We start from the raw sequence: 15,928 nt of genomic DNA, 5'->3' as shown, positions 1-15,928 counted from the left end.
CGATGCTATTGCTAGCCGCGCTCAATGAATTGTTAATTTATTTCAATTCATTTCAATTATTAATTGTTCATTGAGAGCGGCTAGCAATAGCATGGTCTCACGGCATTTTGAGGTTCCGCATTGAACCAGGAAACATTGGTTTCACAAACATCACAAGAAACTACTTTAATGTTTCCACCTCATAGGCCTAAGACATAGAAGATTTTATGCAGAAAATTCCATATGACCAACCTTCACGTTTTTCGAGATGTTTCAGCAGTATACAAGTTGTAGTGAAATGGAACACAATATTTTATCTATCGCCCAACAAATTTAAGGACTCCACAACTGCATGATCATAAGAATATCATTTAACCAATGAACTTTTATCATACGACTGACTAGCAAGTCTTTTACTTGTCATAATAGTTTTTAATGAGTTAAGGTTTTAATTATAGATTTAACTGGATTTCATGCCAAACATTTTAAGACATGTCATGAATTTTAAGGTTGCCTATTTTCTGAAAAAATTGAAGATGACTCAAATCCGCGTCGAAACTAGTCCTGTGAAATTTAATATGTTGTAATTGAATAACAGCATTAAAATTGTATTGAATAGGTGGAAATATCAAGTTTATTTATTGTAAATAAAGGCTTGCGGTAAATTTGGAAATCAAATTTGTCTACAACTCGCGTGATTTTGATGTCTAGAAAATTGATTGAGCTATTGTTTTCATTTTCCTTTGTGAACTTTATATTATCGTCTAAATTGTTTAGGAACGTTAGGATGTTATCACTATTGTTAAGTTGTTTATTGATAATTGCTAATGTATCATCGACAAAACGAAGCCATAAACTGAGTCCGTTGATGTTTTTTACTATTTTGTTGTATTCTAGATTGTCCATGTAGATGTCCGCTAAAATGCCGAAGATTGGGTCTCCCATCGCTAAGCCTTCTTGTTTATATATTTTGTTGTTGAAAGTAAAGTAATTATTGTGTAAAACAAAACTTAGTAGCTTTATGAATTCATCTATTTCAATTTTACTTAATGTGCTATGATTGGAAAGGTTGTTTTTTATTATGGTAATAGTTTCATTGACGGGTATATTTGAGTACATATTCGTGATGTCAAACAAACATAAAACGCGATTTGGTTGTAAATTGAATTTGTTTAAAGTTTCGCAAAGTTCGATAGAATTTTTGATGGGATTTGCATTGTGAAATTTAAAATGTTTTTTAAGAACTTGTGAAGGAATTGAGAAGTTTTATAAGTGGGACTGTTTCTGCTATTGATTATTGGTCTGATGGGGGTATCCTTGCGTATTTTAGGTAATGATCTTGCTGTAGGTAGTTTCGGATTCATAGTGATCATTTTTTGATAGTCTAGTTCATTTGGTAGGAATATTGAATTTTTAAGGAGTGTTTTTAGACTGCGTTGTATACTATGGGATCTTTATCAATTGTTGTGTCGGTTTTATTGGAGAAAAAATCTTCTGTTTTTTCGATGTAGTCTTGTTTATTCATTAAAACTGTTGTATTGCCTTTATCAGCCTTAGTTACTATGACAGTATTGTTGTTAATTTTAGTTTTAGGTTTTGTTTTGATATGTTAGAATTATTGTTAGCTAATATATCATTGACGAGTGTAGGTATTTTCTTTTTTATTTCGTATTTTACATCATTTTGTTTCTCTAAGGGAATCTGTGTGTTAACATTAGATTCGGTCTCAGCGATGGTAGTGATTATATCTTCGATCATTTGTGGATTAGGCCAGTTATATTTTATGCCTTTATTGAGGAGAACCATTTCACTATCTGAGAAAACTATCAGGTATGTTAATTGTAGTGGGAATGTTTGTCAACAAAGGGGTAGAAAGCCTAGTGTTCCTGTTCTGATTGAGGGCTTTGGGATCGGCTTTTTGTAAACAAGTTAGCTTGTGGTTTAGTGTCTTTTGTTTTCTATCTAATATAGTAGTCGGTTTATAGTCGGTGTACCTAAGAAAAGAACTCCATTCAAGTGGAGATGAATGGTGTGAGGTGGTCAAATGCGTCCGGTATAATTGTAAATTTAGGAATGATTTTTTTCTTATACATTTGTTTAATTTCAATTCTCAGCCATATGTTGTTTACTTTATTTTGAGTGCTGTTTGACTTTTGGTATGGAATGTTTTTCCTTTGTAGTGGTTTAAGGAACTTGGGTATTAGCCCTAGTTTCAGGCAGTCCTTGAGAAATGTTATGTCTTTTGAGATTTTACCGATCTTTATTCTAAGGTTCAAATACTTATTCATTTTAACGTTTGCCTGGTTGGCTTTAATATTACACGTGATAAAATTAATTCTTGGGTCCGTATTGAAAGTATTTGTATTAAGTAACACTAGAATGTTTATATTGTTCTCCCACCTATTCAATACAATACAATCTTAAAAGTTAAGACTTTGTCCTTATCAAAATATTAGCATAAAATTGATACATTAGATGTTTCGCCTATCAATTGTAGGCATCATCAGCTATATTTTACCTTATGAATAGATCAGGTACCTGATTGGGAATGACTTATGAATACTGTACTGTTAAAAATTATATCTTGTAAAATGGATTGGAGATCGTTAAACAACTAATACAAAATAAAATGTGGTATACTATTACTTAACAATATTGTGTTAATAATTGAGTCTAAAAGGGTGACATCCATTTGAAGGTTACAACACTGATATTAAAAGATATTACAATAAAGATAAAAATCAGAAAGTACATTCCATTTGATTGTCAAAGGGCGCGTTATTAAAAACTTAAAGAAAGTTGAGCATTGGCAGTGGTCGTTGATTCTTGAAGTTTCTATTTATATGCTTATAAATTTTGAAGAATTTACATATGGCCTGGTTCTTTTTAATGTAAAGCTGGTGCCGTAGGCTATACTGAAGTTTGTGTGGATGTCATGGTATGTTCCGAGCTGTCAGCGGAGAAATGGCGTGGAATGACATTAGTAGACGAATAAGTTTGAGTGGCGTCTTTAAAAATAGGAAAGATCACAATATGAAGATAAAGTTGGAATACAAGAGGACAAATTAGGGCAAATATTCATTTATAGGAAGGGGAGTTATGGATTGGAATAACTTACCAAGGAAGATGTTCAATAAATTTCCAATGTCATTGAAATTATTTAAGAAAAGGATAGGAAAACAACAGATAGGGAATCTGCCACCTGGGTGACTGCCCTAAATGCAGATCAGTATAGACTGATTGACTGATTGATTGAAGTAAGCCGATGCTCATGCCTTTCTTTCAGAAAGGTAAAAGCAATAATATCTCATTAATTGCTTCCTTCTAAAACGAGGGTTATGACCATCGCTTTTACAAATTATTTGAAAGGAAATACCGGATAGGCTACTGTAGTAGACAGTATTTGCGGACCTTTACAAAACACAGTCAGGCGACATAATGGGTGGGGGAAGGGGAAGGTACTTGAAGGAACTCTCATTAAGGAATTTCCAGTAAATGTGTGAATGGGCAGATATCAATTGCCAGAAAGAAATAAACAGTACAAGAAGTGACATCTTAATTCTCAGTTCGTGTGGAGTTGGTCATTGGAAGACTGTAAACTTATATATTCACATTCAGTGATGGTGAACTTCACAAGGATGCAATGCCGCTGTATCCCACAAGATATAATGCAAAGATAAGGCTAATAGGAAATGTGTGGACAGAAAGACAGGGAATCTCAACAGGGAATTCCCAGAGCAGCGATAAGCAGCCACTGAAAAGCATGGACCAATGGAGCTTTATCGTTTAAGAAATACGATGTGATGAAAGACTCTGTATATCACACATATACGGCATGACCGACGAAAGGTTAAAGAATTTCCAGAAATTTTCATGTAATGTGCGAATGGGCAGATACCAATTGCCAGAAAGAAACAGTAGAAAAAGTGACAACTTCAAGCTCAGTTCATGTGTGGCTGTTATTCAGAAGACAGTACAAATATGGCTTATGAACTGATGCAAGGAAAATTTGGTGAAAGTTTCAGATTTAAACTAAACGATTGTGGTAAGGTGACAGACAGAAAGACAGTGTTTTGTAAGAAATGCAGAAAATTGTTCAGTTATACTGGAAGTACAAGTAATCTTCAATATCATCTCAAACATATTCATCCTTTCCAAAGTGTATCTGCGTCTGTCAATGTCGCTACTAGTTCATCTCAGTTGGAGCACCTTATAGTGAAGAGCCTTTGTCCTTTAATAAGGAAATTGAAATGAGGAATAAACTAGTGAAGTGGATTGTACAGGGCAGTAGGCCGGTCAACAATGTCTCTGATCATGGTCTGGAAGAGGGTTTTACGAGAGCTCTCATGTCTCACACTTACTATCTTCCCTCTAGAGACACAGTAAAAAAAACCCAAGTTCTACGATGTAGAAAGTTCAAAATTATTAGATGAACTGAAACGTGCATAAATTTGTTGGTCTCATGGCGTATTTTTGGTCTTCCGTATCTAAACATAGCTACTTGGGGGTTACAACTCACTGGATTGAGTGAAATTGGGAATATCGTAATTCAACATTACAAGTTAAACATGTTACAGAAATACCAATGTAGTTGGTCCGTTATTGGACATTATAAATTTTCCAGCTAACTCATTCCTGGTTGCCAGCGTTTTGCCCCTGTGTGCTAAATTGGGCTCATCATTTGGTAAATAGCACACCCACCAAGAAGCATGGCTACTGCATACGATGGAGGAAAGGAAGAGACTGTGGCCTTTGCCTGGTATTAAAATGGGAATCCACAGAAAACCATCTTCAGGGCTCCCAACAGTGGGTTAGCTGATAGCTACGTGATCCAAACCTCGCAGACACTTGCTAGCAGTGATGGTTAGGTTAGCATTTGTGACAAAATTCCAGATAATGACTTGTGAAGTTCTGCTCGCCTGAAAGCACTGTTTGTAACTAAATTATGAAATGGACCATCACGTCCAAGGTCACAGTGCCGATCTTATGTTATTTCAACATAATTGGCGAGTTCCCTAATTGGCTTTGTCTTTTTCTGTTACTTGATTGGCTGGATGTTGTGATCCTGATAGTTAATTTTGATGACTGGTTTTCCCAACAGTCATTATCTTATGGGTCTATACTGGGTGGTTGGAAAAATCATGAACTGGGTATACGAGTGTTAGAGGGTTGGTTGTACTGATAAATATCTGATATTTTGTACTGTTGTCATTTTATCAGCTGCTGAAGATACCCAACCAGACTGCTTTGCAGATGAATTAAAATGGCCTTTGCGAGGCAGCGTTGCTAAATCTGCATGTGGCTTATGATCAGCTTGAGAGCCATGCCAAGAAATCAGCATTAAACACAAACACACCATGGGTTTTAGCCGGTGTCACCGAGGCGCAATTGCTATGGCGCGAACTTGTCAGCTTGGAGGTCCATGTCCAAATCTCTCCCGCCACAGCTAGATTTAGCAACACTGCTTCTCACAGCTCATTTGAATTCACCTACTAAGCGATCTGATGGGCTAACTACAGCAACTGATAAAATGACAATGGTGCAAAATACCAAATTACTTTTTTCAAATTATTTATCGGTACGACCAACCCCCAATGCACTAACCACCCATTTAATCACTCTTTTATCTAGTCCAACAGCCCTCATTTTCATCAGCATTCTCCCATGATTTAACCTATCAAAAGCCTTGGATGACGAAGAGGATATTTTGGTTATGGCACACATTTAGAGTTTGCCAAGATATTCAGTCTTCACAAACATAATGCTTGTCATTCTTTTGTATCAGTCCTGGACCTCACAAGTAACAAAAGAAGACACAATGTGCAGTACCAGTAAAGAAAGCTGTATGTGCAGCGAAATAGTCAGGTATATACATATTTTGATGTTTTGTTAATACCGTATTGTAATATTTACAAATGGTCATCCAAATTTACTATTGTTTAATCTTAAAACCATTATGATCTATTTAACACACAAATAAGCACAACATTTAACACTAATATGTGCTGTAACCCATGATAGAGACTATGTACGGTACACGCCTGTCCTAAAAAAAACTTTATAAAGTATTCAAAATATATGGTAAAAACTTTAACTTTTCTCAATATGAACCAGCTATCTAAACGTTACTTATAATGAAATAAATGTATATAGCAATATGTGGAAATGGGCTATCCCACACAACAAGAATAAATTACGAATACTTATTTTTCCTTGGAGGCCAAGAGTTCAATTGCAGTTGTAGAAAAATAATTCGCATGTGATATTTTAATCAGCTACTGCCAATAATAGTATATCACAGGTGATTACCAATTACAGTTAATTGCAAACGTCGAGGAATGCGAAACTTAGTCAAAAATAGTTCAAATGAACAACACACAAGTAGGTACCTTTCCACTGCCCGGTTCACCAACTATGACAATCTTTAACTGCGTTTCCGCAGACTCGTTGTCAGAATCTGACATCGTTATACCATATCATGTGCTTCAGCTATAATCATGTAAGTCACGCTGTACAGCAGATTTAACCGAACAGCAATTACTCTGAAACATAGCTACATTGCGGTAATAGGTTAGGATTGGATGTCTACCGGTGCCGTGTGAGTGACAGCAGCTGGGCGAACAGCTGCAATCAAAGAGAATAAGTGGCTGTAATGGGAAGTGCCAAAAGCTGCAAAGAGTAGCGGAGGAGGGTAAACACTAAACAGATGAACATGAAATTGTCTTTCCTCCTCTTTCTAGCTCGTCGCTGTTAACACAAGGGAGTAAAGAATACAATTATTAAGTGCTTTGGTGATCACATGGTAAGTCAAATGTATTAAGACGTAAAGATGTATATTACGCCAAGTCGTATAAATGAACTGGGGAAGAATGGGAAAATAAAAATGGTGCACTTCAAAAAAGCATGTGGATGTGGAATATCTTGAAGCCAAAAAGGCGGTGTGATCTTTGAATCTGTAATCTCATAGCCAACACATGGCAACCTGAACCTGTATACAAATGCATGTGGCTCATGCAATTTTAAATGTTTCCATATAAATATTGACATGTACTGTAGTTCCTTCAGAATTTCGACTTACTTTGGTATGCATGTATGTCTGTCTGTCTGTCTGTCTACTCTTTATTAATTTTCTCAGAAACGTTTTTAAAAGAGCTCATAACCTCAAAGGCTTCTATGCTAAAAAGTGGCCTCGGCCATAACCCATAACGTTCCACTTGCTAGCAAAGCGAAGCCGCTCTCAGCTCGGTCCTTTTTATTGAAGTGCTTCCCCGCCCTATCCTATTCAAATCCCTCTTAAGTGATTTATTAGTGTGGTCATTAATATCGTCGTTTAGAAAAAGTTACTGGTGTGAGAGACGGGGTGCTATAATACGTACCGTATCTGTTTTTACAATATATGTGAAGGTGTGAATCGGTATATATTTATTAGTTATTTAATATCCAGCTCCATGGCTAAATGGTTAGCATGCTATTAGTTTTGTCTTCATCATTAGAATTCATTGTAGGTTGGGCCCAATTCTCACATACGTGCAGGTTGCCTATACGGCGACATCTCTAAAGTGCTGCACCAGGCCTCTCCGGAGGTCACATGCCATTATTATTATTATTATTATTATTATTATTATTATTATTATTATTATTATTATTATTATTATTAATTATTTAATATTAGTCAGTGAGATAGTTAATTAGTCATTCAGTTAGTTTACTTTGGCCTGTAGTGAACATGGGGAGATTGCAGGAAGGACAGCAGCCTGTTCCCTCTCTGTTATTAATGAAAAAGAATTACCAAGCAGTAGCAACAATATCGTAGTGATATTTCGTGGATCAACATCGTTCATGTAACCGGAACCCTCAGCAAAGAATCCCAGACACCTGTACGTAATGTTCGTGACTATGTAGTAAGGAATAAGTTGGGTAAAGGATTAGTTACTGAGACCGCTAAAATAGTAAAATTAAGTAGGCTGACAGTTTGCAAAATAATAGTAGATTTTGTGTCGAAGAGTATGAGGCAAAGCCTGATATGCTTTCGGTGCCCATAGAATACGCATTCCCAAAATAAAGATTCCGATATGTTCAGTGCATAGATATTGAGGCAACTGAGTGATTTGTTCCATGAACTTTCTGAATAAATAAGAATAAAACTTGTTTCTTCTTGTTACTACATTCACAAATGCATGTCACTTCAGTTTAGATATCATTGAAATACAGTATGAATTTCAGTGAGCTCGCCACTTTTTTTTTTTTTTTCTATTTGCTTTACGTCGCACTGACACAGATAGGTCTTATGGCGACAATGGGATAGGAGAGGCCTAGAAAGTGGAAGGAAGCGGCCGTGGCCTTAATTAAGGTACAGCCCCGGCATTTGCCTGGTGTGAAAATGGGAAACCACGGAAAACCATCTTCAGGGCTGCCGACAGTGGGGCTCGAACCCACTATCTCCCGACTCCTGGATACTGGCCGCACTTAAGCGACTGCAGCTATCGAACTCGGTCACCAACTTTTAAAAGTGTCTCCTGAAAAATAAAGTTCTGCCTTAGTACCATAGGCCTAGATATATTGCCCTTCCCTGGTCAAACTTTTGTCCTTTCTTAATGCTGAGTAGAACTGAATTTGTTCTTGATCTGGATAGAATAGAAAAAAGAAACCCAGATACACACTAGAAAAGGGAAAAAGATAAAAAGGAACACTGGTGGTGAAAGACTAGGAAACAGGAGAAATGCAAAAGGAGGGAAGAAACCCAATGGGTCAATGTAAATAATGGAAAGGTTTGTCTGGTTTTCTTTTTAACCCACACTTCCCACATCAAGATCTGTCAAGACCGGGCAAGTTGACCGTGCAGTTAGGGGCGCGCAGCTGTAAGCTTGCATCCTGGAGATAGTGGGTTTGAACCCCACTCCCGTGGAGCCCTGGTTTTCCGTTGTTTCCCATTTTCACACCAGGCAAATGCTGGAACTGCACCTCAAGTAAGGCCATGGGCGCTTCCTTCTCATTTCTAGCCTTTTTCTATCCCATCATCGCCATAAGACCTATCTGTGTCGGTGCGACATAAAAGTAACTTGTAAAAATAATACAAAACATCTGTCAAGACAGCTCCTAAGTGAGTGTTGAAGGCTGGCCTCCTGATGAACCTGTGAAGCAGAAACAAGCTTGTTGGGGGCTGAGAAGAGACATAAGTAAAAGATGTTTGAAGATGTGGAGATTGTCCTTTCTGGTTTTTATGTGCATCGTTGACTTTATTTCTTCTGCTTCCTTTTCCCACACTGATCTGTCATTGTTTATTCTTTTTCACAACTTTGTTTTAAATTCTTGAATGCTTAGAAACTTTTCAGCTACAGATGAGAAACCACTCAAGTGAGGAGGAGAAACTAACTATGAGCTATGTTTAATTCACAGAGTGATCTGCCACAATGGAAGACCAGTATCTAGATGTTATAATGGATGACCTGGATTCTCACCCTCACTGCCCTCATGGTAAGTGTAAAAGATTACTACTGTATTTCATTGTTGTAACATGTAGGGCCTTACATCAAATGACATACACAGAAGAAAGTTGAGTTGGCCATGCGATTATGGTCGCGTAGCTGTGAGCTTGCATTCAGGAGATAGTGGGTTCAAACTCCACTGTCGGCAGCCGTAAAGATGGTTTTCTGTGGTTTCCCCATTTTCACATCAGGAAAATGCTGGGACTGTACCTCAGTTGAGGCCACAGTCACTTCCTTCCCACTCCTAGCCCTTTTTACCCTCTGTGGGTGGGGGACGTAGATGAAGAATACACTCACGGTATCCCCTGCCTGTCATAAGAAGTGACTAAAAAGGACGACCAAGGGTTGATTGTATTAGAACCATGAATCTACTTGTAATTAGTACCATCACGCAGGGAACATCGTGGGTCGCTTTTATTTGCGCGTAGTACCACTATGTTAGGTACCAAACAGGTTTGTGATTAGTAGTGTGTTGCCGGTTTTTACAGTACCTGTGATTAGTACCCATTATATGATGAATATGGTTAGTTCACTTACGTGATGAACACCATAGGTTTGCGTTGCTTGTAAATGGTGCCACAATGTGCAAAACACCATAGGTCTGTATTCCATGTGCAAATTTCATTACCTGTGAGTAGTACCATAATGTGTGGAATACCGCAAGTCTACATTACTTTTGATTAATACCGCAACGTGACAAATACCATGGTTCTACTTTCCTAGTGATAAGTACCACTTTGAGGGGCCGATGACTTGGATTTTGGACGCCTTTCGACTGCAAGCATCATTAATTCAGTATCATACTATAGAAGCAGTCCCTTGGTCAGTAATACTATTGTTCTTCATCAGCTTCTGTGCAGGTGAGGCACTGTGGGTCGGTTCCACTGATTGTTTTAAACTCATATCCATTCATTCTTCGTCCTCACATTTTAAATTCTGGTCAGTGGCGGATTTTGGACTTTTATCATTTCATACCATTAGGGGTTGATGACCTAGATGTTAGGCCCCTTTAAACAGCAAGCATCATCATCATCACCTAGCCCTTTTCTGTCCCATCGTCGCCATAAGAACTATCTGTGTCGGTAAGATGTAAAGCAAATTGTATAAAAAAGTCGGGGAACCTTCCTGTCCCACTGTAAGTTTCACACGAGACTGTAGAAATTGGACCCTTTGGTTCCTCTATTCAGTACTTCTGGTTTTTCCCTGGGATTACTAGCCATCGTGCTACCTGGATATCTGAATTGGTTTACTACCTTAACCTGTTGGTCTTGCAGTTGTATGTTGCACCTAGTATTCTCCCTGCTAATTTTCATTGTCTCAGTTTATGTTGTGTTTACTTTCATTCCATACTTGTGTCCATAAAGACCCCGTAGGTATTTGTTGGTGTTTGTGTTGGACACGTATATAGATAAGAAAGAAATTCCACCTGTCAATACTGTTTGTTGTAAATGTAGACTTACATCAGCACCAGTTTCGACTATTTGGTCATCATCAGCTGACAAAGGGTGGATCATGGGAGACTACTGGCAAAAATGAGTGCAGTTGGACTAGACAAAAGAGTGACTGAATGGGTTGCTATATTTCTAGAAAATAGATCTCAGAGAATTAGAGTAGGTGAAGCTTTATCTGACCCTGTAATAATTAAGAGGAGAATTCCTCAAGGCAGTATTATCGGACCTTTATGTTTTCTTATATATATATATATATAAATGATATGAGTATAGGGGTGGAATCAGGGGTAAGGCTTTTTGCGGATGATGTTATTCTCTATAGAGTAATAAATAAGTTACAAGATTGTGAGCAACTGCAACGTGACCTCGAAAATGTTGTGAGATGGACGGCAGGCAATGATATGTTGATAAACGGGGTTAAAATTCAGGTTGTGAGTTTCACAAATAGGAAAAGTCCTCTCAGTTTTAATTACTGCGTTGATGGGGTGAAAGATCCTTTTGGGGATCATTGTAAGTATCTAGGTGTTACTATAAGGAAAGATCTTCATTGGGGTAATCACATAAATGGGATTGTAAATAGAGGGTACAGACAGATCTCTGCACATGGTTATGAGGGTGTTTAGGGGTTGTAGTAAGGATGTAAAGGAGAGGGCATATAAGTCTCTGGTAAGATCCCAACTAGAGTATGGTTCCATTGTATGGGACTCTCACCAGGATTACCTGATTCAAGAACTGGAAAAAATCCAAAGAAAAGCAGCTCGATTTGTTCTGGGTGATTTCCGACAAAAGAGTAGCGTTACAAAAATGTTGCAAAGTTTGGGCTGGTAAGACTTGGGAGAAAGAAGAGGAGCTGCTCGACTAAGTGGTATGTAAACACTTTCAAGATTAAAATTATTGTGTCCACCTTTTCAATACAAATATATATTTTTAGTGGTTAAATTCTACATGAATGAAACACACCAGTTAGGGACATATTTCGCCCTAATTATGGGCATCTTCAGCCTATATTAATCCTAAGGTCAAGAATTAAAACTATAAACATTGGAACTTATAGTAAACTAACTTAATACTAAACACAATTGTCTTATGTTATTTACACAGTTTACAATATGTACAGTATGTACAATAAGTGCAAGTGGTATGTTCCGAGCTGTCGGCGGAGAGATGGTGTGGAATGACATTAGTAGGCGAATAAGTTTGAGTGGCGTTTATAAAAGTAGGAAAGATCACAATATGAAGATAAAGTTGGAATTCAAGAGGACAAACTGGGGCAAATATTCATTTATAGGAAGGGGAGTTAGGGATGGAATAACTTACCAAGGGAGATGTTCAATAAATTTCCAATTTCTTTGAAATCATTTAGGAAAAGTCTAGGAAAACAACAGATAGGGAGTCTGCCACCTGGGCGACTGCCCTAAATGCAGATCAGTATTGATTGATTGATTGATTGATTGATTGAATCGTAGTATTACATCTATTAGGCATTGGTTTGTGTTACTTATCTGAAAAGATGTCGTCATCCATTAGCTCATCCAGATGTCTAATGGGGATATGAGTTGGATATTATCGTCATTTCATTCGTGATTCCGTGAGTTTAAAATTGTTTTTGAGATTAAAATATGGTAGTGAAAAACTTAAGCTTAAAACTAATTGTACGTGTACATTAAACACATTAAAAACACTGAAAACATGTATATAAAACGCTTGGTGAATTTAAAAGTTCATGTCTTGCGTCTTCCTTCTTCAGACTTCCTCATTAGGGTCTTGTGCGCCTATGTTTATGTTGATTGATTTTGAGCTCGTAACTGTGGTGTATGTTCTTGAGAATGTTCTATTTGACTAAAAGATATCTTCATGTATACTTGTAATAAGACCCAAGTCATAAAATGGTCCAATATTGTGGATAGAGACAATATGTGGCTCCGCTGTAAACTTGTTTTTAAAAGTTAGAAGCAGATGATGAAGTCTTGGTTTTTGGATATGGTTGAATATAGATTTTTGGTCGTAACTTCTTCTTTGTCTATATTTGTGTACCGGTGCTGTAGTTATTGCTGTTGTTATTGTAGTTGGGTGACGTTCTGTTTGGGAGCTCATTGCGTACTGCTACGTGTGCCATACATGAAGATATCTTTTAGTCAAATAGGACATTCTCAAGAACCTACACCACTGTTACGAGCTCAAAATCAATCAACATAAACATAGGCGCTGTCATGACCTGGAATAGATCCCACGACCTGTAGGTTAGAATGTTGTCTGTTGGCTCCCCGAGCGGTAAGGGATGGTGCTCTGGGTCTGGATAATTCAGCTACTTGTGAAGAAGAAGTATCGTAGATTCTCTCTCCAAAATGTTTAATGCTGGTTAATTACAATATATACAGTCGAAGAATGATTGATTAATGGTGGAACTAGCAGCAGAACCACGAAGTTAATCTTAGGCTATGTATAATCCTCCTATTCTAAGTCCTATACTGGACTTGAGAATATTAATAATGAAGAAGTCATCTCCCCTCAACAGGCAGAGATTCGAGGCGATGCTCTCTAGACGGCAGATGGCTGGCGAAAGGCCCCGGTTTATCTGTTGCGGTCCTTTTTAAACTATCAGTATCACCACACCCTAACCTTGTGGAAAGCTCCAGAGCTGGCTTACATAAACAGCCCCTGTATACTGTACCACAATAACTTGTGGCTTTGGTAATATTTCTGTTTGTCAGTGGACATACTGGACCTTGCACTTGTTTGTGCATTCCATCGCTACTCTTACTCCTGTGGTTACACCATGTCTTGCTACAACTCAATACATTTCAATATACAGAATATGATTTCTTCCTTATAATATTGTTTCTTTACCTTTATATTAATTATATTATCTATATAAACTGAGAGACACTATTCCTCCTATGTTCCTACACATAGGTTCGATTCTCAGAGAGAATAACTGTCCTGTGTTTGACTTCTGAGACCTGACGTCTCCTTTCCTGTCCTGAGTTCGACTCTGGGACGCGACGGCACACAAGACCCTAACGAGGAAGTCTGAAGAAGGAATACGCAAGACATGAACTTTTAAATTCACCAAGTGTTTTATATACATGTTTTCAGTGTTTTTAATGTGTTTAATGTGCACATACAATTAGTTTTAAGCTTAGGTTAAGGTTTTTACTACCATATTTTAATCTCAAAAACAATTTTAATCTCACGGAATCACAAATGAAATGATGATAACATCCAACTCATATCCCCATTAGACATCTGGATGTGCTAATGGATGATGACATCTTTTTAGATAAGTAACACAGACCAATGCCTAATAGATATAATACTATGATTTGTCAGCTGATGATGACCAAATAGAGTTGAAACCGGTACTGATGTCAGTCTACATTTACAATAAACAGTACTGACAGGTGGAATTTCTTTCTTATCCATATACGTGTAATCAGTCAATACGGACATGAAACTCGTAAATAACGATTTGTGCTGGCCATTTGTGAGAACCAGTGAACAGATTTTGATACAGTTTTCACTGCTGTATAGAGCATATATCAAGGAAGGTCTAGGAATGTGAAACATGAATCTGTGACAAAAGATAGACTAGTGGGGATTTTAGTGAAGGAAGTTTAAAAAAAAATTGTCATCTGAGTGCTTTGTTGTCTTATGTTGCATAAATCATCAGTGAGAGGGTGGGAAAATTATTGAACATAAAAATCTCTACTAAAATGTCAGGGACGGTATATACCTAGTCCCCGTTGGTAGATGGTGGCTCTCAATAAACCTTTTAATGTTATAGTTTGCAGTAAACAGTCAACCTTAAAATTAGAAACGATGTTTTGAGATTAATCACACTGTTCTTATGAAAATAAATTGGTTGTTCATATCAGTAATCCTAAGATAAATATTCTGTGTATAATTTGCATGGATGGTTAGAAGTTTTTAGTAAAAAATCACTGGAATGTTTTAAATATCACATGGGGAGAAAGGAGCGAGCTGACAGGCACTGAACTACACATAGGAAAATAACTGATGTCATCTTCAAGGAAATCCTACATCCTTTGTTATGCACTAGGTCTACATACCTGACTAGCCATCAGTGTTCTGTTCTCTCATCCAGGTTTGAGGAGGTTGCTGGGAACAGGTCAAGAAGTTCACAATTTGTTGCACAGTATTTTGACCACTTGGTTGTTTGGTAGGTGTCACATGAACGACAGCTGCAAACAACTTTCCTCATCATGATATAGTTTTTGATTCCCATAAGGAACTTGAAATGAGTAAATTCACAGTTCCAATATAATTGAAACATTATTGGCAATTATAAATATTTCCAATTGACTCATTCTCAATTGCCAGCATTTTGCCTCATTGAGCCAGTTTGACTCATCAGTTGATAACTAGCACATCTACCAAGACGTAAGGCTAGTGCACTTAGTGGAGGCCACTGCACAGGCTACGTGGAGCCTCAGGCAATGCCAATGCATTGTGGGTATGATATTTCTTATTATTTAATGAAAGTGAAAACCTACAATCTGCTTTGCAGTCTTTGACCAGGTCAGGGATGTAATGAATGAATCAGATATAGGCTGTTATTACGATGGGGTCGCCACTCCCAAAGTGATTTACATTAATGAGTGATAGATGCTATGAAATGAGAATGGAGAGTGTTGCTGGAATGAAAGATGACAGGGAAAACCGGAGTACCCGGAGAAAAACCTGTCCCGCCTTCGCTTTGTCCAGTACAAATCTCACATGGAGTGGCCGGGATTTGAACTACGGCATCCAGCGGTGAGAGGCCAACGTGCTGCCGTCTGAGCCACGGAGGCTCTTATTATTTAATAAATATTGATAAAACATAATACTTAATCGCTGCACTATATAGTGCCACTTTGTGCTTACCCTCGGGTTTCCACATAAAATGTGCCCTGCTGTTGGAGAATCACCTTGTAATTAACTGATTGATAACACATACAATAGATGTAAATTCTAATACTTTAATTGGTGATGGGTGCCAACTACAAATAAATG

At 37.6% G+C, this 15,928-nt stretch overlaps 2 protein-coding genes across 7 annotated transcripts in view; one reads left to right on the top strand and one right to left on the bottom strand.

Moving 5' to 3' along the window:
• The window catches only part of LOC136883581 (ras-related protein Rab-28), a 63,144-nt gene extending 56,549 nt beyond the window's left edge, over positions 1-6,595 (bottom strand). Inside the window, exon 1 of the mRNA XM_067155981.2 lies at positions 6,369-6,595. Within this exon, the coding sequence (XP_067012082.1) occupies positions 6,369-6,443 (75 nt within the window). The 5' untranslated portion in view covers positions 6,444-6,595. The remainder of the gene's footprint in view (positions 1-6,368) is intronic.
• LOC136883564 (rRNA N6-adenosine-methyltransferase ZCCHC4) overlaps positions 6,565-15,928 on the top strand; it is a 155,760-nt gene continuing 146,396 nt past the window's right edge. The window contains exons 1-2 of one of the 6 annotated variants that reach the window (XM_067155968.2): positions 6,565-6,670; positions 9,376-9,453. In XM_067155968.2, the coding sequence (XP_067012069.2) occupies positions 9,390-9,453 (64 nt within the window). In that variant the 5' untranslated portion in view covers positions 6,565-6,670; positions 9,376-9,389. The other 5 variants (XM_068229939.1, XM_068229936.1, XM_067155960.2 and 2 more) reach the window with 5 other exon arrangements.

Source organism: Anabrus simplex, chromosome 1, assembly GCF_040414725.1.
Source record: "Anabrus simplex isolate iqAnaSimp1 chromosome 1, ASM4041472v1, whole genome shotgun sequence".
In the NCBI taxonomy this organism is placed as follows: Eukaryota; Metazoa; Arthropoda; class Insecta; order Orthoptera; family Tettigoniidae; genus Anabrus; species Anabrus simplex.
The sequence above is the reverse complement of the archived record's forward strand: the minus strand, read 5'-3'. Positions and strand labels throughout refer to the sequence as shown.